At 41.9% G+C, this 25098-nt stretch overlaps 1 protein-coding gene across 3 annotated transcripts in view; it reads left to right on the forward strand.

The window, feature by feature from the left end:
• Window positions 1-25098, forward strand: part of grik5 (glutamate receptor, ionotropic, kainate 5) — a 92349-nt gene that overhangs the window by 49635 nt on the left and 17616 nt on the right. For all 3 annotated transcript variants that reach the window (XM_040030193.1, XM_040030195.1, XM_040030194.1), the window contains 11 exons: window positions 151-315; window positions 3925-4022; window positions 4336-4501; window positions 11240-11418; window positions 12162-12215; window positions 13015-13173; window positions 13554-13706; window positions 16979-17083; window positions 19712-19819; window positions 23775-23978; window positions 24902-25015. In XM_040030193.1, the coding sequence (XP_039886127.1) occupies window positions 151-315; window positions 3925-4022; window positions 4336-4501; window positions 11240-11418; window positions 12162-12215; window positions 13015-13173; window positions 13554-13706; window positions 16979-17083; window positions 19712-19819; window positions 23775-23978; window positions 24902-25015 (1505 nt within the window). The remainder of the gene's footprint in view (window positions 1-150; window positions 316-3924; window positions 4023-4335; window positions 4502-11239; window positions 11419-12161; window positions 12216-13014; window positions 13174-13553; window positions 13707-16978; window positions 17084-19711; window positions 19820-23774; window positions 23979-24901; window positions 25016-25098) is intronic.

The raw sequence follows: 25098 nt of genomic DNA on the forward strand, positions 1-25098 counted from the left end.
ACTCGTCTTCCAGCTTTACGCCTTGTTATGTTTTTAGCTTTCTCCTCACCTCCTCACCACTCTCCCACTCTCCACTGCCCTCCATCTTCATCCATCCATCCATCCTCTCCTCTGCTTCACCTATCTCTCCTTCCCTTTCTCCCTCTCTAGCTGCAATCCTGGATGACCAGTCTGTGTGTGGGCGTGGGGAGCGGCTGGCGCTGGCCCTGGCCAGGGAGAACATCAACAGCGTGATGGAGGGTCCAGCTCGAGCCCGCGTGGAGGTGGACATATATGAGCTGCAAAAAGACTCCCAGTACGACACTACAGACACCAGTGAGTGGTGTGAGAATGACCACTGTGGCAGAATCACATTACAGCAAACACTATTGTCCACTGGGACATAATGCCCCACAGAGAGTGAAAACTGGGGATACAAGAAGGTTTTATTGGTAGTCTTTAATATTAACAGTAATAGTGGCAAATAGAGAGAAGAACCAGGAGCAGCGATATTGCAGTACTTTAATTCTAAAACACTTCAGAAATGTGCTGTTATAGAGTTATAAATACATAAGATTGCATTTTCTCAAAAGCTGCCTCTTTAAAAACAAAAACCTCAAATGATACATAGGGTGATAAAACACCAGCACTTTCATGCGATTAGGAGCCAGTAAGGGATTTTGCTGATTAGTTTACATGTCATTGGAGACCAGTAATGGGCCACTAAGACTGTCTCATTAAAAACAGTGGACCTGTGCCCTCCAGTAACAGCTGGCGCTGTGTGCTGTGCAGACCATGATGAAAACAAATCATCAAATACTAATACAGATCAGCAGTACAGGCAAACAGAACGCAGCAGAGAGGCTGCTTCATGAAAATTGTATTGATATAGAGAGTGTGCAAAGACAGAAGGAAGCACTGCTGAATCCAACCACTGAAGAGATAGAAACCCTGCTCCTATTCTAATCGGTCAGCGACCCTGCCACAAGCTACTGGCAAAATGTCTGTGTGTGCTTGAGAAGGGTTGTGTACATATGTGCATGCTTGAGTTGCAGGGGTGTGTGTATGTGTGTGTCCTTGACCAATGGGCAGGAGACTCTGACAGGCTTGTTTGCTCAAAGCATTTTTTGGTCTCTGGATCAGAGAGCTCGTCATCTTACGGCTACAACTGAGGCGCGCATGCACACACTCAACCCACACAGGCCTTTACACATGCATGCACACACAAACCCTCTCTGCAGACGCTTATGCACATTCACACACAGACACAATATGAGCATATACTGTAAGCTCGCACATTGGAATCAATTAATACAACAAGCTAATACACAGTAAAGGAAAATAATCACAGTTTAGTCATCAGGCATTTTTGATGTGTCTGTGAATAATTTTTAGATGGATTCACAAAAACATTGTCAATAAAAAAAGAGCTTAGCAGGGATTAAGAGAGAGAGTACAAAAATCTGTCAGTAGGTATTTTTTAGCCTCTCAGTGGATAGCATTCCCAGTGTTGCTTACACAATATGGACACAAGCATTGGGCTAAACCTGTTAATCTTTGAATTTAGGTGTGTTTTTTTGCCACAGGTGTATAAAATCAAGCCCTAACCATGTATTCTGCCTTTACAAACATTTGTGAAAGAATGCGTTGTTCTAAATGTGGTATTGTAAAGATGCTACCTTTGCAAATAGTCAATTTAGGAAATTTCTTCCCACTAAATATTCCAGGATCAGCTGTTGCAAAGTGGAAATGTTTAGGAACCACAGCAACTGAGCCACAAAGCAGCACACCACGTAAAGTTACAGGGCGGGATCGTTGAGGGCATAAAAGTCAAAAAGCTTTGCTGACTTAATAACTGCAGAGCTCCAAATGTCCTGTGGCGTTAACCATTGTCTGTCATGGTCACTGCTCAGCACAAAGTTTTGATTATAAAGGGAATGTTTAGGAAATAAGTCTAAATCTCGGCTTTGTTTCCCATATATTGAGCTATATGTTCAAAATGACATTTAAACCTCGAACAGATTAGCGAACCCTGCATTTATGTGCTCCCAGGAAATTATATATATTACACAACCATTCTCAAGCTGTTCTTTGACTTCATGTGCTTTTAACTCAGCATGTGAAAACCAAATAGAAGCTAAAATAAGATGTAGTCATTTTTATAAAAACAATTTTTTAAATAGGTGATTCCAAGAAAATAACTACCTTGGCTGAGGTGTTGCCAAGGTTACGGCTAATAAATAACTCTTCCAACTAACCATGGTAACTTTGTATGGATGCAAAGTAAATGTTACAAGTGTATACCACACTAGAAATTAAATGTTAGCGAGAAAGTTGATATTTATTAAATCAGTTTCTTTTTTCTTTAGTGTCCACAACATATTTACTCTCTTCTGCCATGTTTTTATTTATGGCTGTGACAACTGTTCTTGTGGGTCACTCGCCACTTTAATGTTTTATGGGGTTTATGTGCAGGCATGAAATAGCAACTTTTTTTTACACTTTTGCTTTGATATCTGGGCTCATTCTTGGAACTCATCAGCTAGTCTGCCTATGTAGTCTCAGGGAATGATTGCCATTCCCGCTGGGAGGATAGCGGATAGTTTGAGACTTCCTTTTTATATGTGGTGGTCATTTTTTTCCTAATGCTGTATCCCATAGTGTAGTGGTTTACGGTGACCTAATAAGTGAAAGGTCCATGGTTTCATCTTGGGAGGAGAGAAAAATCCCTTGGGAGTTGTATCAGGAGAGTCATCTGGTGTAAAAATCTGCCAAATCAAGGATGCGCAGCTACCTGCTGTGATGACCCCATGTGAATAAGGAAGCAGCAGAAAGTGGCTTTTAATGGAACGTTAAAGAACGTTAAAGAATCCCCAAATGATAGTTGATGGCTTTAAGATTGCTTTGCGGCAATCTTTTGTCCTCTACGCTTACTCAGACATGATTGGTAAACAATAAAAGCCAGAACGCTTCAGATTGTGTATGTTCATATTCTTTATCGAAACGATTGTGTGAGCTGTAGAGAATCTAGAGTGGAAATTTTCCTTACATTTCAACAGATTTTAAACCAGTTCAGTTATTTTTGTCTTTGTTAGGTGGGAATTCAGATGATAATTATGATCAGTAATACTTCCAGGTCTGTCCATAAGTGAAACTGTTTTTTTTCTCCTTTATTTTTTATGTATATGAACCTAGTGTTGGTGTATTGTAGATAGAAAACTGTAACAGGAAACACACACACGATAGACAATATAAATGTAAACATGTATACTGAAATTCAATATGTCAAAGGAATGTGAATTATACACTAAATACACAGTTATAGTGAAGACATCTGTTGGGGTTTGAAGTAGTGAAACCAGCAGTATGCTTGATTGTACTGCAGAAATAGTGTTTGCTTGAGCCATTCCTGAGCATAGAACTCTTTGAGTTAATCGTCAGATAATTTCATGAATACTTAATGTAATAGACAAATGTGTAAAGCTGTTTCTCCCACACTAATGTCCTCCTCCAAACAGGATTAAAATGCAGACTGGCGTTTGTTCATCGAAGCCGACCACCAGTCTGTTAGTATTGTTCTGATTCCAGGGGTACACTACAGTTGTCTTGAAAATCATTAAAGCCGTTAAAAATGACTATCTAAACAAGTGAATAATAGCAGCAGGCATCCCGTGGGCTGCCCTGTTGTAGTCCTTGGAGGATTTCCCTCAAAAATAAATCAGATTATAATGAGGCAGATTGTGCTGCAACAATACAACGAGTGGTTAAACTGAAACGGTAATGTGTCCTCTGAGTTCTTGGTTGCATTTAAATTTCCACGCTTTTCCCCCTGACTGCAGCCCCTTCAGTATGCTAACGCAGCACTGCCTTCAAAACAAACCAGAAGAAAAGGTGTATGTCTGCTTATTCACTGTTTATCTCCTTTTTTGTTTTGTTCCCTTTCAGTGTGTCAGATTCTACCCAAAGGCGTTGTCTCTGTGATAGGTCCCGCCTCCAGCCCCGCCTCTGGCTCTACTGTCAGTCACATATGTGGGGAGAAGGAGGTGAGCGTGGAAGATAAACATGTCTCATAGCTTTTCCCGTCCTGTTTGCTACCATTGCTGCTCATGTAGGTCTGATGAATGTTGACTTGCTTGTTCTGTTTCTTCTGATATAATTAAGCTTCACCCACTACTTCGTGCTGCTTTCTTACTTCTTTTTATTAAATGCATTTTTTGGCGTAGGTCCCTCCGTTTTCTGCCCTTCCCACCTTTCTCATCTCCGTTCTCAGCCTCTAGCTACTCAAATGAATCATCCTTAATCACCACAGATCTGCGTTTTCTTGCCTTTCTTATTAGTTTCCTCTCCTCTCATCAGATTCCTCATGTAAAAATTGGACCCGAGGAAACTCCTCGCCTGCCGTACCTGCGCTTTGCTTCTGTTACTCTGTACCCTAGCAACGAGGACCTGAGCCTGGCCATTGGAGCCATCTTGCGCTCATTCAGCTACCCCTCAGCCAGCCTGGTCTGCGCCAAGGCTGAGTGTAAGTACATGCTGCGCGTTGTATAGTTAAACAGTTTATTATGTGTGACTGCGTGGCTGTGTTTGTATTTAGGTGGGTGTAAATGCATCGGCTGTGTCGCTGCGTGCCCGATTACCTCACGTACTGTATGTGTATGTTTGTGTGTATGTGCAAATTGCTCTGTGGGAGTGTTGGCAGATTCACTGTTACACTGTTTGGGCGGATATGACTGTTTGGCGCTGCTGGACATTCATTTTTGACAGTCTGGTCATGAAGTTCTGTCTGTTGTCAGAGTTCAGAACATGGCTCATGCTGCAGCCCTCCCAATTATTACTCATGCTCTTGCACACTGTCTCTTATCCACCTCAGAGGGTTGTTAGGCCAAACCAGTATAATAAATATTCTTGTTTAAAATGCTTTCCAGTATTGGAGGAACTTAGGGGACATTTGATTTAACTTTGCCCGGCACTCAGAGAGCTTTAACATCACAGGGGATTCAGGGCTTAGCCACTCGCCCTATTTATTTTCATTTTGAAAGAGTGTGTTATTGATTTATAATGCACTCCCCAAACCAGAGCCTAAGGAATTATAAGCGCTTGGCAGGATGATGACTAGTATTAATAATAGTATTGTAGTATTCAAACACTTTGTGATACAAACACTTTTTTTAAATAGTAGAGGTGTAATGGTTAAAAAAAATAACAAAAGAAACCCCCGCGGTCTCTTGCTTTTCTGTTTTCCCTTTTTTCTGATAACCTTCCCGTTGCTGTAGACATAAAAAGTTAAGTGCAGCAGCTCAGTGCAAGAATGTAAACGCAGACAAAACAGAAGGATTATGTGACAGAGACACCTCGGGAGGAATAAGTGACAGTTGTGGCAGAGAAGAGGAGGAATCGCTTCATCATTATAGTAAACTGAAGGGAGCGTATGGCATGTTAGCCAAGCTTTGTGTTGTTTTCTTGTTGGTATAAACACCATGTTTGTAAATATATGATGAGTAATAGTGGTTGAGAAAAGGCTCACGTGTCCTGTTCTTATGTTGTTTGTGCTAGTTAGCCGTGTGGAGGTTCTGTGGCAGTCTGGTAGAAGCCTAAATGTTTAAAGATCATAAGAACATAAACTCAGTCTAATACTCAGATTAGGTTTTGTTAATATATAACTCATACATACATGATAAAATGTCCTCCTCCTGGATATGAGCTGTATACTATAAACTTAGCAGGCACTTTATTAACTACACCTGTTAAACGATTGTTAATGTAATTATCTATTCAGCCAATCACATGGGAGCACCTCAGTGCATTTAGACATGTAAAGATGGTCAAGATGTCCTGCTGAAGATCAAACCGAGCATCAGAATCTACTTGAGTCTTCTTACACAGTCATCTCCAGCGTTTACAGAGAATGATCTGAAAAAAGAGAAAATATCCAGTGAACAGCAGTGCTGGGCGAAGATGCCTGTTGATGTCAGAGGTCACGGAGAGGAAGGTATGCAGAAGAGCATCTCTGAAAGACATGAAACATTGAAGCTCCAGCAGCAGAAGACCACATTGGATGTCACTCCTATCAGGTAAGAACAGGAAACTTTGCATGGGCTCACCAAAACTGGAAAACAGAAGAATGGACAAACTGGTTTCTTCAGCATGACTGCACTCAAATGGCCTCCACAGTCATCAGACTTCAGTCCGATAGAGCACCTACTGGCATGTAGTGGAACGGGAGATTCACATCATGGATGTGCAGCTGACAAATATGCAGGAAGTGTGTGATCATATGATGTTAATATGGATAAAAATCTCTGAGAAATGTTTCCAGCACCTTGTTGAATCTGTGCCATGAAGAATGAAGGCAGCTCTGAGGGCAAACGGGAGCCCAACTTGATACAATTCAATGAGCTCTTTCTCCAGTTTCTAATCTCATTTATTACAGCACAATGATCAGGTTATAAATTATGGTCTTCATTAGAGTCACAAAGGAGGGTGATTCAGAAAATGCTTTGGGGCGGGCTTACATTGTGAGTGACAAGTCACTACTGCACGAGAGATCCACGCCCTGCTTGTCGTGTCTGCTTCCAAAACAGGTGACAGCAGAAATACTCGAGACTTCACTAACGGGGTGGTTGTCATCACTGTGTCTCTGTCCTTCTTTTATATGCAGTCTATGGATGTGATGCAAAAATGTGGCTCAGAGATCAGTGTATAAATTGAATCATTCCACCCCTATTAAATACATGACAGAATACGCCTACGCTCTCTGCAAATCCTAATTTTTCCACCAAACTTTTTGTCCACTTCTCTGCAAAAACGAGTTGGTATAATTTGTTTTGCAGCTTTTGACTCCTCACACCAGCCACGCGAAACCGTCCAAGAACAGAAGGGCACTTACATAAAGAATTAGTGGGACCACTGAAGTCTGAACACATCCCTCGGCAGTGTTAAAAGGGTAGTTTTGACAAACAAAAAGCTCTGACATTATGAAAAATTGATTCAATCACTGAGATGCTTTCATTATCTTTCCAGCAGTTAGCCAGCGGTCCCCTGGTTTCCTGAAAGTAAGCTGAATTCCTTGTGGACTTGTCATTTCATTGAACCAAGAGAGCTTTGAAATGGCATTAGACACCTTTTTCAGTTTTGATCATCTGTTGAATGGGTAGATAAGAGCCTTGTCTTTTACCGGGCTTTTTCTCTCATAATAATTAGAGGCGGCAGATCGCCTGATAGTTACCGTGTGGGTCAAAATGCACGGCTTTTACTGGTGGAGGAACTGAGGAGTGCATTTTTGTGTAACATATTTGGCTTGAAGGTGATCTTTACAAGGTTATCGCACTCACAGACTCTGACCCACTTGGCTGCGCTATCTATCGCCGTGGAGCTGGTTGCCATGGCTGCCGAATAGGTGCTAACTGCCACTCAACAGGCTTGTTCCACACTCTGAACAACTGTGTGGGTGTGTATGTGACACTGTTTGTGTGTGTTTGATGTCATTTTTGTGAGTGTTTGGTTCACTTTGTCTGTACATGTGCGGCAGCGCAGGACTGTGTGTGTGTGTGTGTCTGCACACAGGCAGTGGGTTTTGGGTTACTTGTATGAATGTCAGCGTGTGCTTTTGTGTGCGGCGGCTCTGCTGTGGCGCTGCAGAGGTTAAACATCAGACAATGTTTACCGCTCAGCCCACTTGTTTTATTCATCATGTTTACACCAGTGTAAAGTGAATTCTGTCTTTTATTTTTTATTTATTTTTTTGGCAGCAAAGTAAGTAATGCGCAAAGTCACACATTTTGCTTACACCCACCATAGATGTAGATCCTAATTAAGGCGTGTATTTAGAATCGGGTCAGTTTTGCAACAGCGTCCTAATGGCTTTAATCTAATTTATCCGTCTTTTAGCCAGATATTCTGTTAAATGAGTCAGAGATTTTTGGGTCATTTCCGATGAATCCTTCTCTCGCTGTGCCTGGGTCAGTACTTGCTATCTGAGCCTAATTCCATTATGCAGTTTTCATGAGATGGATGAGGTTAAGGACAGCGAGAGGGAGAGACTGAGCACAAGGAGCAGAAGACGGTGGCAGTGTTGGAGCAAGATGGATAAAGACAGAGAGAAGTAACTAGAGCACAGGGCTAAGACAGGAGAGATAGAGAGGTTAGAGCTTCTCCGCGCGAGAGAATATGTGAACGAGGGAAAGTGAGAGAGGGGAGTAGAGGAAGCTGTAAAGTGCATTGATTTTTTTTTCTTCTTCCCCCTCCTTCCTCAAACTAATTAAAGTTTTGGCCTGGTTCAGTGATTACCCCACTGCTTACAGAGGCTTTCTCCTGCTGAAGGGCTCTGTGTGCTACCTCTTCCCTCCTCTGCTCCTTTCTCTTCCCTTCCCTTTGTCCCACAGATGCCTGCCCCACCATTTATTTACATAGCTAGGGGTTCTTTACTATGGAATTACAATTAGGAGGCATCGGAGCTGACTTTCTAGTAAAGGCTTATTCCACCCATGTTGTCAAGTGAGTCTTGACATTGGTTGGACTCATATTCAAGAGGAATTTGCTTGAAGTGTTTTAAGTACTTTATTCCAGTCTTTCAGCTTCTCTTTCTGCCCATCTTCTTTTATTTTTTTTGCCATAGGTTTTCATGATTATTGCATGTCCAGTTTTGCTATTGGAGTGTAAGATTTTCCATTTTTCGAGCACATGCTGTTGTACTCAAAGTGCATAGTGTACATTACGCAGAGATCCGAAAAGCATTAACTGAAGGATGAGACAACGCAGGCAAAGTGCATTACAAAGCACTCAAAGAGCACATAACTCTGCTGAGGCTGCACGACCTTCTGAATTTATTATTCTATTAATAAAATGTTCGGAAATTTGTCATGTTGATTGGTTGATGGCGTCCATCAATTTTGGAGGATACCTAAAACCTGTCTGGGAATATTAGGGCTTTGAACAGAAATAAATTTCTATTGAGGCAGACTCACAAGAACCAAGTTGTGTGTGTGTGTGTGTGTGTGTGTGTGTGTGTGTGTGTGTGTATGAGTTATGTTATGTCCTCCTGCTGCAGAAACATAGACTGCACAAACGGCTTTCGGTTTTGCATCCTTTCGATATAGATTTATATACAGATAACTGCATTTCTTTTCTGGTTGCAGTAGTATGATGCATTTAAATGCATCAATCCATTTATGGTCTTTATCAATATTTATCAGTTTTGTTAAAATATTATCGAGGAAAACATACAGTACTGTGCAGAAGTCTTGAGTCACCCCTCATTACTTAATGTTGCTAGGAAAATGGGAAATAGGTGCAGAGATTTGCTCAAACATATGTATTCATATGTTGCTCATATACATCCCGAGAACCAGCCTATTCATTTATGTCCTCTTTGGGTTGTATCTTTTGACCTTATTGAGCTACCCTACCCCTAAGTCACCTAAAGGTTCAATGGGAAGGTTTGTTTTCCCTCTGTTCTCAGGAGTATATGCATATGTATGTTGCACATATATCTTTGCAAGTACATGATAATGTAAAGTCTATGAGGCAAAATTGAGTTTGTGCAATTCTAGAGAGCTTAAAGTTAATATTTAGTGTGACCACTTTCAAGCTTATGATTTCTTTCAGTAGTCTTCAGGAATAATTCTCCAGGCTTCTTGGAGGACATGCAAAGTTCTTCTTTGGATGTTGGCTACCTTTTATTCTTCTCTCTTCCAAGCTGATCTCACACTGCTTCAGTAATGTTGAGGTGTGGGCTCTGGGGAGGCCAGTCCATGACTGATAGCGTGCCATTGTGTGTTTTTCTGTCTGGGTATGGGTAAAAATTCAAATTTGGATTAATCACTCCACAAGACCTGTTATCACTGATATTCAGTCCAGTTCTTGAGTAATTTGTTGTACCTCAGCCTTGTTTAACTTTCTTAAGTATGGCTTCTTGACAGCCACCCGTCCACTGAGGGCATTTCTGACGAGGCTTCAGTGAACAGTGGATGGATCAGCTTCATCTCTCAGGTCTTGGTTCAGATCTTTGATGGATTCTTTAAAAAAAAATTTCTTAACAATATGACTCTCTGGTACTGTTCATCAGCTTGAGATGTTTTTTTAGTCCTCCACTTCCTTTATCTTTCTTGAGGACACACTGCACACCATGCTGACATTAAGAATCAACTTGTTGGTACAAAAATACAATTTTATGCCTGTCAAACTATGTTATCTTTGCCATGTTTCATAGGTTTATCTGACAAATGGGAATGATTTTCTATGCTGTTGTGTCAGGCTGCCAACAAAGTGCCTAAAGATACAATTTAAGATTAGTTTTTGCTAATCCCAAAAAGTTGAGTCTGTTAATCTGGACATGAGTTAGAAGTCTTTTGAATGGTTTGAATGGTTCATAGGTGTGTGTTAAGTAACAAAAAACATTCATGTGAAAGCTCCCAGATACAAGGACTGGACTGAAAACGAGTGACAAAGCAGCCAATGTCCAAAGAAAAACTTCAAAGGACTTTCAGGAGAACTATTGAAGAAAACCATGTTAGCAGATTACAAGATAGTCTATCTCCTTGGAAGCAAAGCATAAAGAAACGAGGGCTGATTCAAGATTTTTTTTCACAACACCGTAAATATAAAATCTAACTACATGTAGTGAAGATAGAGGTGAAAAATAACACAAATCCCCATAACTTGTTAAAATGCATATCTGCATCTTTTATGCACGTCCGGATTGATGGAATAACCTCTGCATAACAATTGTCCCGAACATCCCTGGGTGTAAACAGACGTACCCTGAGCTGACAGATTCATCTGGAGTCATAGATTTATTGGAAAATAAATGCAACCTTTGAGTCACAGTTGAGGTGTCGCGAGAGCACGGTGGCACTTATCAGCATCGAAAACAAATCACTTGTTTTCAGCATAATTCTTCTCTATATTTCTGTAAAATGCCGTATGTCAAGTAGGTTGTTAACTAAGAGGGAAACAAACAAACAAGGCAGAGCTGATAAGAAAAATCTTTTTTGTCGGAATTACAATAGATAAAAAAATAAGTCCTAGTGAGAGATATGGTTAATGGGAACACGCGGCAGACTTCATATTAAATGATATTTCATTTCCTGGGGATTTAGACAACCCATCAATCATGCTTTGCAACGAGACACTAATATATGACCATTCCAGGATAAATCAGATTTTCAAATGTCCTGCATTGGTTACGTTTTGAAAAACACGAGTCGTATCTACTGATACAGACACTGATGCGCGCCTCGTCCCTGTTTTCGTTCTCCCTCAGGCCTGCTGAGATTGGAGGAACTGGTTCGCCGCTTTCTCATCTCCCGGGAGACCCTGTCAGTCAGGATGCTGGATGACAACCTGGACCCTACGCCGCTGCTGAAGGAGATCCGTGATGACAAAGTGGCCACCATCATCATTGACGCCAACGCCTCCATCTCGTATCACATCCTCAAGAAGGTGAGTTCTCAAACGTCAATACGTTCCCCAGAGCCACCTACACATTTTCAGGAGTCGAAGCTACTCTTGCATACAGTGCAAGCAGTATGTCTCAAGGGGGTTCGCGTATATCTCTCTTTTATGTACCCACATGAAGGGCATGCGGAGCTCACCATCTGTAAAATAATAAAACAACTCGCTCGGAGCTCCACAGGCTACACATTTGTTGTTGTTACTGAATTAACATCTATTTTTACCTTCTCTGCCCTCCAGAGCTGCATAGGGAACAATATTTATGCGTGTCTGCCAGCAACGATCACTTACATTCTTATGAAAGTATTTGACAAAAGAACATCTTTTGCTGGGATGTGGTGCAGATGTTACCCAAGCTTGTTCTGATTCATGGTACGGCTTGTAACGCCGATAGCCAGCACAGTGAGTCATGGCTTGAATGCGTATGGGATGTTTTTACTGGGTACATTTGAGCCGCTGTCCGCCCTCAGCGAAATGTCCTAGTGTTAGCCTGATGATGTAAAACTGTGATTAACGTATGCTCTCTCCACCCCCTCCCCACTTTTCTCCCTCACACCCTCTCCCCTTTTGTACCCCGACTGCTTCCTTTCCTCTCTGCCTGTCCAGTAGCTCTCCTCCTTTGCCCCCTCTTTGCCTTTATCAATCCGTCCATATCCTCCATTATTCTACCGTTTCCGCATTCTCCACTTGTTTGATCTTATTTCCTCTCCCTCTCTCTTTTTGTCTCGCAGGCGTCAGAGCTTGGGATGACATCAGCATTTTATAAGTACATCCTCACCACAATGGTAAGAGTACGCAAATTGTTCCCCTTCCCCTCTTCTGTCCTCTCTTCCTTCATTTTTCCTCCTTCCTCTCTCCTGCTTTTCCTCCTCTTTCTGTCCCTTTATGAGCCAGCAAAGGTGTTAACAGGAAGAAAGTACTCAATAGGTGGAAGTACAGAGAGGTGAGGGAAAAAAAAGAGAGAGGCGATAAAGATGGGAAGAAGAAAGAAGAGGGAGACATTTGAAAAACGAATTACTGTATGAAGATGTGGATGTGCAGAGGAGGATGGTGGGGAGGAAAAAAGAAAATAAAGTGGGGGTTTGGGGTGGAGGTGATGACAGATGTGATGTGCCCTTTTTCTTCTGCCACCCGCCACCTTCCCGAAGCTTGCGGTGTTTTCATCCTTCTCCTTGATATGCTCCCCTCCTTTTCAAGCGTTTGAATAAATGTACCATTTTATGTTGCGCGTCTGATTTTTATTTTTTCACTTTCCTCTCTCTGCCCTCTGTGCGGGATGTGGTCCTGTGCTTTTAGATGTACTTGTATGCATATTACTTTGAAAAAAAGAAAAGAAAACTCTGTTCCATTAACCTCTATTTTCCTTGTATCTCAGTCTCCGCCTTTCTTCTAGCTCTCCATCAGAGATTAGATGGCGTCACTCCCCGTAGCCTCTTTTTTTCTTTACCACCCTCTTCTATTGCACAGTATTTTTCTTCTGTGCTAAGATTTGATAGCCTGTCAACATCACCCTGTCACACACCTCAATTTTCTCTTTTTCCTGCAAACACCCTCCCCACTCCTCCTCCTCCTCTTCCTCTGTAGGACTTCCCCCTGCTGAGACTGGATGACATAGTCGATGAGCAGTCCAACATTGTCGGCTTCTCCATGTTTAACACCACCCATCCCTTCTATTTGGAGTTCATCAGGAGCCTCAATCTGTCTTGGAGGGAGGGCTGTGACCTAACGTACCCCGGCCCTGCGGTCAGTATCTCGAGCCCATGAGTACTCATGCGTGCACGCTATTAGAGCTAATTTTTAATGCTTTGTTTATATGCCACACAACATTAAGCTACTTTATTCCTCACACTGATTCATGGAGCACTTAAACGACTCCAGCTAGTCTTTTGCTTGTATTTAATGGGTATTGATGTATCCATCTTTGTTTCCTCCCCATTGGTTTACTCGAACCTCTACATCTTTTCCCTCCTCTTCTTATTTTCCTGCCTTCTCCCCCCCCATTCCTTGTTAATCTTTCAATCCTCTCTGCACCTCTAATTCCCGTTAACTCTTTTTTTCTCTTTCTCTCTTCTTGTTTCTATCCATCTCACTTTTCCCCCGCCTCCCCTCTCCACCTTCCGCAGCTTTCTTCAGCGTTGATGTTTGACGCTGTGCACGTGGTAGTTGGGGCAGTGAGGGAACTGAACCGCAGTCAGGAAATTGGAGTGAAGCCACTCAGCTGCACCTCACCTCAGATCTGGCAACACGGGACCAGTCTTATGAACTATCTGCGCATGGTAAATCTCCATATTTACTATATGTCCAAAGCAGGAAACAAGATGTAACATTTGATATCAGACATCAGTTTAATCTTCTTTTTACATTCAAGCTTTTCTTAACATCCTTGAGTAAACTGCGACTCCTATTTATTAACGCTAGTAAGATTAGTGTTGCTGCAATTAGCATTTATTTTTAGAGCAGGTTAAACTTGAGAAAACACAGAAAATACTGTTTTAAAATTGCTATTCTACAAAGCCTCAGGTGACATCTTCAATTAGAGCTTGAAACAGTTACAGCACTTGGAGTACTGAGTCGATGGAAATAAACCTGCCATAATTTTTATAGCCAGTTAATTATTGGAAAGACTAAATATGAGCTGTTTCCAGCCATAAAAAATTGAGGATTTTCCTTATGTGAAATTAAACTGACTCTTAATGCTTGGGAATGTTGGTTAGCAAAAACGAAATATCATTTTGTGACCATCTGCCGCTCCCATCAGCGCGTCAATGATCCACGCCACTCGCTGCTCACGATGTGGATTTTGATCTTAGACACACCTGTCACATTTTGTGCCTGTAACTAGGTTACAGTGTTGGACAAATTATTCAAAACCTCCTTTATGATGTTTTCTGCTAGAGCTGAGTTCTCCAGGACTACATTTGGAGAACACACACAGAGAAAAACAGACTCCCAGGGGAAAAACAACAACAAACAGTTAGTTTGATAAGTATTTGGACAATAACACAATTCTTGTGATTGTGTCTTTGTACACCGCCACAGTGGATTTTAATTCAAACAATTAAAATGTGATTGAAGTATAGACTTTAAGCTTTAATTCACAGGGCTTAACACAAATGTCACATTAATTGTTTAGGAATTACAGACACTGTCATACACAGTTCCCCTTGTTCAGAGGCTTAAAAATAATTGGATCAAATAACACAATTTCAAATTTGAGAATTGCTTTTAATACATGGCTGAAAATCCTTTGACTCCCAGATATCTGGAACCCATGGACATCACCAGATGCTGTGTTTCCTCTCCCGGGATGCTCTGCCATGGTTTATCTGGAGCCACCTACACTTGCTGCTTGTTTGTGGGGCTCCCTGCACTTGGTTTTACCTTCAGTGACTGATCACACTGCTCTGATGACCTGTGATCACAAGATTTGGAGACTTGGCTACTCACAAATATCCCATTTCTTTGCCTTGGAAACTCTTGGGATGCTTTTGCAGTTTGCTTCGGGTCATTATCCATTTGCGCAGTGAAGGACCGTTCAATCAGTTTTGCAGCATTAGGCTGAATCTGAGCAGAGAGCGTAGCCCCGTACACCACAGAATTCATCCTGCTACTTCTATCTGCAGTAACATTATCGATAAACACCAATAATGTGGTTCCCATGGCAGCCATGCATGCTCCTGTCGTATGCTTCAGATGATGAGCTGTTTCTCTCTTCAATACTGATGAAACAAGTTCTTCATGTTTCATCAGTCTGTAGAATGGTTTTCAAACCAAACTCTTTCAGATGTTTTCTCTCCAATCTTGCCTTGTTGTTCTTGAGTGTAACCAGTAGTTTGCAGCTTGTTGTAAACCCTCACAAAGGTCTCTCTTGATTCTGTCTTTGATAATGACACGGCTATTTCCTCAAGAGTGGTCTTGATTGGTTTGATGTTGTGAAGTTGCTTTTCTTAACCAAGGAAAAAATATGCTCATCTACTTTATCTGTCTTTCAGGCCTATTATTAATAATGATAATCGTAATAAAAACAATAATGACAATAATAGCTATTTTATAGCACTTTTTACCGTTGCAAAGTGTTTCACGGTTCGAATAAAAACCATGAATTAAAGATAAATATGAATGTTGTAGCATACAGACACAGTCAAACACTCGGTCTTACAAACACACTTCCATACACAAATTAGATGTAAATTATGGCCAAAGAAAGATGCTTTTTCAGATCACCTCTCTGACTTGCATTGGCATCTCGTTGGACCTCATACTGAGAGTTCAAGAAAACGGATAAAAACTACAATCAACCTCCACTTTTATCTGCTTAACTTGTCAAAGGAACACGGCTCATCTGGCAATGCAAACTGCTCGTCAAGCATCCAGTTACCTTCGGACCTCTGAAAATGTCAAATAAAGGCTGTAAGGCTTTCTAAACAGTTAATGTAATACTTATTTAAACTCCTTGAATTAAAGCTGAAAGTCTGCACTTTAGTCACGTATTGAATGTTTGATTTAAAAGCCACTGTGTTTGTGTAAAGACCCACAATTACAAAATTCTCCAAAAACTCACTACAAAAACTTGGTACTTTGTAGCATATAAAAAAACGGAATGAAAAATCAAATAAATAGACTTATTCAATCTCCAAACATAGGTGTAGTATAAAGACACGCCACAGTAGTTTCTACACCGTCAAGATCACATTTTACCATAAAGACACACAAAAGAAACAGACAGATAAAAATGATGGCTTCTCCTCTTCATAGTGATTAAAAGCAGAGAAAAGCAAAGATGCTACCACTTGAGAAAGGATTGCATTAGCAGCATGTGTTCAGAAAAGACTCATAATTATTCATGACTCGTCATTTTGTTTAGTTTTCTTTTAACTGAAATATTGATAAATGAGAAGAGTACAGCTGAAATGTGTATCATCCTCATCTCATGTTGCATGTAACCTCTGTGTTTTGTTGTTCTTTGTCATCTCCCATCTCTGGTCGTCTGTTTCTCTCATCGACGACCTGTTGTCAAGGCAGCTCGAGTCTCATCTCTCACTGCCCCCGCCCCACCGGCCCGACATCTGTCTTTGTTAGTCAACATCATGGTGTGCTCCATCTTCAGCGCTGCGCCATTCATCATAGTTCTCGCTTACTGTGCCAGCACCTGGCTTTTGAAGAGAGGGAGCTGAGCTGTGAGCTGCAGGTCTGAGTCTTATTAGAGAGCTCTTGACCCTCTCTGCTGCTCTGCCTGAGCCTCTCGTCAGTCAGTTTCTCCTAGTTGATCCAAAACTGATCATCCTTGTCTAGTCCAGCCTCAGATGCTTTCTCTGCCTGTCTTAGTCTTTTTCCCTCTCTTTCCTCCTGATCACTGGTGATACTTTCTGTCTAACCATGACCGCTAGTGAGAAGAAGTATGTTTGCTTTATGCAGAATGCTGGCTTAGTTTATTTCTCCACATCTTTTCATGCTTTCTGTGTTCTCCACTCTCTGTTTTTCTTACCTTTCCTTCTCTCCTTCATGCTTCTGTCATACTTCCTCACCTCACTCTCTGTCTACCTGCCAGGTGGAGTACGATGGTTTGACAGGGCGAGTGGAGTTTAACAGCAAAGGTCAGAGGACCAACTACACCCTGCGGATCCTGGAGAAACACAGAGGAGGCCACAAAGAGGTCAGAAGTCACCTGCTATCATGCAGCAGCCAGGTCACATTGCCCTCAGGTTCTGGGTTAGTTACAGGTCACTTGTCTCATTTCAGAAAGCCTGCAGCGGCGTTTAACACCGAGGTCAGCTTCATCACAAACTCCACTGATAGCAACCATATCTTTACTCTGTGATATACGTTTTATCTGACAGCATTTTACTTTTTACCTGCTGTCAGATGCGGCTCATGTTTGAACAGTGGTTTCAGTTTGAATTAAATCTACATTTCACTGATTACAAATGTGGAGTGTTAAAGCACGGGAGCTATTTTCCTAAAGATTTGCTCCATTATTTGTTTTCTGATCTAAAAATATAAAACCTCTGTGTCATAAACGACACATTTATTTTCTTTTTACGGTTACAAACAATAGCTTGACATTGGTTTGCAAAAATCAGTGTTTGATATTTGCCTTAAGCTCAGTGCACAGCAGACAGGTGTGCAGCTCTGCTCTGGTGTTTGTTTTTGTGTCGTATAGAACTGGATTTGCTTTAGGCTTAGTTTTAATCTGTATTTGATTTGGACTCTGTCCTTAATTGAACTCTGAGCTGGATTGTAGCTTGCACTAAGCTACACTAATGTGATCAATGATGGTTCCTTGAAAATCTTGTGCTCATCTTTTTCACAGAAATGGATCAGAGGTGTAGGTGTAGTCTAACAATCAGTTAGGTTTGAGTACATTAAAGGCTGGGCCATGAATCAATATCATCTCCCATTCCCTTTCAACAGAAATGTACCTTCACAGTACGGCCATGTTGGACAGGAGTAGAACCGAAGTTAGCAATTTTAATGAGCAAAGTTTTCACAGTGAAATGCAAATAAAGCACAGCTCATGTGGAGAACTCGGGGGACACTCAATTAAAACAATTAAAACAAAAAGCACACTCTTAACAGAAGTGTCAAAACCTACCTAACTTGTCTTGTTAAAATGAAGAAAAAATGAATTCTGTGCTCCCTTTCCTACTCTAAACAAACCAAGAGTACAGAATAGTTTTTCTAAACAAAGTGTAGCCTTAACTGTGGTAGAAGGAATATCAATGAGCAGAGAAAACAGGTTCACCATTGGCACGGTCTCCAGGGTGCAGCAACAGATTACAAAACTTCAAAGAGACTAGAATTCACTGACAAGCAGCGTGCACCAAACTACAACCGTCCTCTCGAACAGAGACACGCTCGAAGGGGCGGCACGGTGGCTCTAAATCACAGGAACAAGTGAAGGCACCATTTAGCAGCACACTCTAATCAGCATTTAAAGCCAGAATATGGGAACAAACTAATTAACGCTAAAAGTGAAAACATATATTTAATGTACCCCTGCTTTAACTTTTTTTGACTGGCAGTGTGTAGATATAGTTATTGGAAAGCAAGCACTGAGTATTGTGGATGATACACAGCAATGTGTAGCAGGAAAAACACTGTGTTTACTTGACAATGAATATAATTGAGCAATAGTGTTTTTTTTTTTTAATTGCTGAATTTGTAATAATAATAAAAATAACTTTTTAAAGTCTCATGCTTCCAGTTTGATCTCTTGAACTAGTCAAGCACAGGCCACAGCAGATTAGTTTAGGCTAGTTGGATAATGTGCGCTACCAAACTGTTGGCAGGCCCAGCAGCAAATGAGGTGTTCAGGAGCATTTTGGTACATTATTGTGACAATGCAGTCCACATGAGTAAGCTAGAAGGAAAGGTGAGGGCAGGTGGAAATCTAAGTGCATTCCACCTGCATTCACTAAATGAAGTATACACACCACTGCAGCCTCCGACTGAGGGGGAATTACGCTGCAGTTCATTGGCTGGAGGAAACACTTCTTTTTCACCTCCTCTTAATGTCTTCCTGGGCTCTGCACTTGGCCAGCTGTTTTCCATGTTAACACAAAATTCCACCTGCTACATATACTTAGAGGTAGACTTTTACTTAGTTGAGTGTTAACTCGAGGTAATGAACATTTTAACTCTGCTCCTCCCCCCTCTCTGCACAGCGGCACCCACACTCCAGGCAGGCAGCGGTGGATCACAGATAAAAAAACTCCTCTTAAATGTCAGGGCAGGATAAAGAGTGTCACAGGAAAGCTGTGATTCTGTCTGTGGAGTCATTACCTCTTCTTTGACCTATTGAAAGATGTACAGTAATATCTCCTGAAGAAATACCTCTGCGAGCTGCTTTTCCACCCAGCGCATTGGTTAGGTCATAATCACACACTTATGTACCTAAGTGACTTTACAGTCTCCATAAAATGGAAATATGGGAACAGTATTTATGCAATTTAAAAAAGGTGTGCGTAAGGGAAAAAAAAATTACAGTGGAACTTCTGATCATGAATGCCTTTCATTACCGCCTTTGCCATCTTGTCCCAGCTCATTGCTCTGCTTATAAACAGGAGCTTTTTTTCCCACAGTGGTGCATAGTACTGCGAGTACATATACGGCTCCGTGGGGAACAATTAACTCGCTATGCATATGCAGAATCTAACAGTGCGGAGCCCAAGTCCCAAAACATGAAACGTGCAAAAGGTGTTTTTAACAATAAAACAGCTGCTTTATATTATTTATCTAACAATAACAGCTTATTTTTTGTCACGCTTCTTCTTCATGTTAGATCGGTATCTGGTACTCAAACAACACCCTGGCAATGAACTCCACCAGTCTGGATATTAATGTCTCAGAGACCCTGGCAAACAAGACACTCATTGTCACCACCATACTGGTAAGGTCACGGCTGCTCTCTGACGCTCCACATTAGTGAGATCAGAGTTGTTTTTTTGTTGCTTCGCAGGCTGTGCCGGAGCTCGTGCTGTGTTGTGGTCTGTTTCTGATAATTTTGCTGTCGCCGCTGTAACTGTCATAGAAACTGACAGATCACTGAGGGAGATGTGTAACTAAAAACCAGACTGCTACAGTCCTGGTCTACTGATTATGTCCAAACCCAATAAGCTGTCTCCTTGTAGGGTTTGGACATATGATTGATATCTACAGGTTGGTGTAGAGATGTGAAAGAAACACCCAGAAAGATAGATTCAAATTCACTGAATCCTAAAATACTGTTAACATCCTGTGATAGCACACTGTTTTAGCTAATTAGCCTTTTCTAAATCAGTCTGTTGATTGTTGATGATGCGTAACTGTTGAAGCCAAATTTCATAACAGTGAACATTACGCCGTTTATGGGGGAAATTAAAAATAAACATGGAAAACATCTGAAGCAGCTCGAGCTTTAGGACAAAACAAGAAAGAACAAAAAAAGGAAAGGAAAGGGAAAGAAAACATCTTGTTTCTGTTTCTTGGGTTGTGTCAGATATGAAGATGTTTAGCAGTAAAGAAAAAGCCATTTTGCTGTATTCTCCCAAGATGTAGACAAATTCACTGTTGTTTGTGTGTTAGAGGGTTTGGGCTGGTTTAGACACATGATGCAAGCTTTATGAAACAATTGTTGTTGTTTTTTTTTTTTATGTCAATACATTTGGCGCACTGCTCAGATCTGCAAGAACACCGCCTGCCTTCCCTTGATACCCTGGTTTTTCTGCGTCGATCCATTTCATGGCTAGACAGTGGTTACTGAATGGTTTTTTCTACCCTTACCTATGTCTGTAGCTATCTTCCACAATCCAATTTATGTCTTTTAAACCAATTTAGTATTGGACTTCCATAACTGTAGGGGACTCACAAGAGGGAGATAAAAATGGTCTAAATTGATTCTGCTCAAGCTGAGATATCTTGACTTTTAGCACTGGGCAAGCTCCAAGAACAACAACTCTAAAATTCCCAAGATGCATCTGTGTATTGTTCTTTTGTGCCATGTCTCTAAAAAAAGCTTTCTAGCCTTTTCAGTTAGGAAAAACTAACTAATGCACCTTTTGATAAGTAAAATGATTACGATGTTAAATGTCTTCTCTTTTAAGTGTCTTTCATTTGAAATGACTGCCAGAGTTATCTTTGAAGACACAAATTCAAGCTTTTACAAAATTGCCTGTGATTCCCTAATAGAAAAGTGCTGGCATTCCCATATCGCTGGAAAAATGGTTATTTGGCTTGTTGCGAAGAACACAATACCATACGTGACTGTGGAGTAAATATAAAGCCAGTTAGCGCAGAATAGCATAGCGCAAACACTGCAAAGTATTGAGGTTTCTCACATGACATCATGGACACATTATGCCACCATACTGGATGTGAGAAAACTACTGGTTGCTAGGGAAACCTGTATTAACAGACTGGTTGCCTGTACTGTAGTTCCTGTAGGTTTCTGGCTTTTGCTGGATGAAATTGGTTGCAAAGAAGATGGTGCGCCAAAAACTTTCTAGCGATTACTTTGTTTCTTAACAGGTTGCCATGGATGCCTGTAGCTTTTCACATACTTGCTAGTACTGTACTCACCAAGTGGTAGTACAGCTTGATAAAGCGTGACACAAACCAGAAATAGAGATGGCTTGCCTTCAAAGTAAAAAGTTTTGCCTCAGCACTGCAGTTAGCGTGTTTCAAAGGGCACAACTTTTACTCCATTTCCAGCTTCCACTTTTCAGTTTCACTACAGCTTGGAGAGTAGCTGTACTGTGTTTGTAGGACGTCCGTCACTTCCATGCGAACTACAACTGCAGCAGAATGCAAGTTGTTTTTTCCCCCAGAGCTGGGTTTGGTGATTTGGCAACTTCTAGCAACCACTTGAAAATGAGATGAGATGAGATGATGAGATAGCCTTTATTTGTCAGTTGCAGTTGCCCACAACCGAGATGACAGACCTTGCCGACCGTACATACAATACACAAACATCACATTGGGGAAACAGGTCAGGCTAGGTAGCAAGGGAAAAAAAACCTCGAAATGTGTAACACAAAAGGATAATACAGGAATCCACAGGTATCAACACACCATAACACAATGAAACACAGACAAGCAACATGGGAGAGTATTCCAGTGTGTACAGCTGATCTGGGACCGCTGCAATCTTCTATTGCGCCTCCAGCTGATCCGGTGTCCACATCGGATGGGAGGTAAGCATGGGAGGAGGCGTTGGATTCGGGGGAGGGAGGGTGATAGTGAGGGTGTATCAGTATCAGTGTACATGTTTTGTCTGTGTTCAGCTGAGAGGAAGTGTCACCACGTCCGGTTAAGCGAAGGTCAACAGTGTCCAGTGGACCCAGGTGGCCTTGAAGGAGGTACAAAGAGTTCTGACAACAATCCTTTTATCATGGGAAGAATTTGTTGTTCCAGTCAGCTTCAACCTTGGCAGGCCTTCAGCTGGCGCCAGGGGGGCTGCATGAGTGGAGATGGTGAATGTTTGGGTTTAGTGCAAACAACTGCATCCAATTTTTACAGTTGGTCTAATGTCCATTACTGGTCACCAATTATGTCAATTCCCGTTGTTCTTCTCCAAGATCTTATCCATATTGTGTTCAAAACACAGTCTGAGTACTCACACCCCTGCCAATCGTCTATCATGTCGGCCAGCCTTATGGGATTTTGAACAGATGTAGCCGCTTCCTGTTCTTTGATAAGCAAGACCAAGCAGGTCCAAGCCAGCTTCAATCAGCCCGAACTCTGTTATTGTAGTTCCAATTTGGTAGATGTCGTTCATTGTCCTCCATCGAGAGTGTCGCCAGACACACGACGCAACCGACCATCGAGTATCTGGCAGCAAACGTCTCCGCAGGACAATCGGGCTCTCCCAAGCCCAGCAGGGTGTCAATTCCGTTACGGGACCAGTTGATCAAATCCATAATTCTTTAGGTTTTAGAGAACAAGACTGAGAAACTCTCTGAGGGTTAGAGTTAGATGAGACTAGACAAACGCATAGAAGCAGCAGCAGGGAAGATAAGAGAGGGAGAGGGGGAAAGATGCGTCTGCCTCCTCCGAGAGCCAAAGAGAGTCAGGGAATACTCATTTTCCCTCATCTGGTGGTTGCCATATGGTCTAGGCCCAAGTGACTGTGGGCTTACTCGCTTGATCCTTCATTGTCACCATGATTGTCACACCAAAATAGCAGATAAGTTAACATTATGTTGTCAGTGGTCATCTTTCTGCATAAATCTCAATATAAGTGAACTTTGAATGAGTTGTAGGTGAAACTCATTACGAGTTTCATCGTGTTTCCGGCCTTTTGCTTAGCTGTCTTTTATTTTAGTGAACTCAGCTCTGATCCAGGCAGATCAGCTGATCTCAGTGCTGGCCCTCTTTGGCTCTACTGTTCACCTGACACCCTCCTACACATCCAATTGGCTATTTCATTCAGGGCACGCCATTGAAGCTACTATAGCCTGCAGACCAATCCTCAGCAAATCCTCTCTTTCTTTCATGCTATATCTGACATAATCAGCGCTGTATCTTTCTTCTTTGATGCCTGCTTTGTTTTGTGCTGAGGTTCTTGCTGCTGCTCTGCGGGCCTCTGACGTTCCACATATGTGTATGAAGGATGGCGATATCCCACAACAGAGCTATGTCATCAAACATAAAATCCTGCAGATAGAAATATAAATCTCCCTTTGGCTGTAGTGATCCTGACTTAACACTCTAACTTTTTTCCTTTTTTGTGTGTCTTCATGCCAGAAAGCAAATAAGCATATTCCCCCAAACTTTCAATCCATTGCTTTAATCTAGCAAATAATCTCTGATCAAGCAGATATTTATAGTTTTGGACTGAGACCTCGTCCTGTGTCCCTCATGTTCAGGAGAACCCATATGTGATGCGTAAAGACAACTACCAAGACTTCCAGGGAAATGACCAGTATGAGGGCTTCTGTGTTGACATGCTGAGGGAACTGGCAGACATCTTGAAATTCTCCTTCAAGATCAAGCTGGTGGATGATGGCCTGTATGGGGCCCCAGAGCCCAACGGCTCTTGGACTGGCATGGTTGGAGAGCTAATCAACAGGGTGAGTACTCTCACTCCCTCTCCAAGTGTTACACACACACAAACACAGAAACATGCACTAATATTCTAAGCAGTTTCCCTACAAAAGGAGGCGTATAATGAACACACCACTATGTATGCACACACTGCCACACCAGACACACACACTCACACTTGCTCTGTAGCCCCAAACCACAACTCTGCTGTAACTTCCCATGTTTCAAATTGCCCTCAGAGGGGAGTAAGACTCTTATCTAGGACAAAAGCTGACTTGATAATTCCCCAAAAGAGAGTGGTAACATTGCCTAAAAATTGTCTGCACCATCTTTCCTCTCTGTAACACCCCCCCCCCCCCCCCCCTTTCTTTCTGTCCAGGCCTAGTGTGCCTCTGATAGACACTCTGGTTGAGGCAGGCTAATGAGAGCCCCTCTCTGCTTAATTACCATACGGTATACTTCAATTACCAGGCTGTGGTCCCCATGTGGGGCATGCCACACTGGTGCTCCCCCAGCTCTCCACGCTTCCTCTCTCCCTGCCCTCCCCACTGCCTGATCACTCAGCTCTAATTAGCGGTCCATGTTCATCAATTAGCTTTTAATGGAAGAGATGGAGAGGAGGCAGCGCAACCAGAGACCTGCAAGGTTTTATACAGGTGGAAAGACCAGTCACCCAGTGCTTACTCGCAATTAGCCTCATTTTTATGGTGGGTAATGGGTGTGAGGCAGAGTGCACTTCTGTATGTTTCTGCAAATGTATTTTCAAGTGCATAGTCAAACTTTTAATTTTTCATCATTCAAATAAACATTTTGAACAAGAAGAGTGCTACATTAGTCCGTCTGTTTTGCACTCCTACCTGACCATTTGTTGTTGTTTTTTTCTTGCCTCTCATTCACTTTCTCTCTCTCTCGCTCTCTTTCCACAAATCTATCTTCACAAATCTTCCAGAAAGCAGACCTGGCCGTGGCAGGTTTCACCATCACATCAGAAAGAGAGAAAGTTATCGACTTTTCTAAGCCGTTCATGACCCTGGGGATCAGCATCTTGTACAGAGTTCAACTGGTGAGGGTGTTATCTAGGCCTGTGCACACACTGGCTGATACTCGCTACAGATCTTGTGCTGGATTTTATTTCTTTTACCTTCA

The sequence above is a fragment of the Simochromis diagramma genome, unplaced genomic scaffold (genome assembly GCF_900408965.1).
Source record: "Simochromis diagramma unplaced genomic scaffold, fSimDia1.1 OVJJ01000361.1, whole genome shotgun sequence".
NCBI classification, from domain to species: Eukaryota; Metazoa; Chordata; class Actinopteri; order Cichliformes; family Cichlidae; genus Simochromis; species Simochromis diagramma.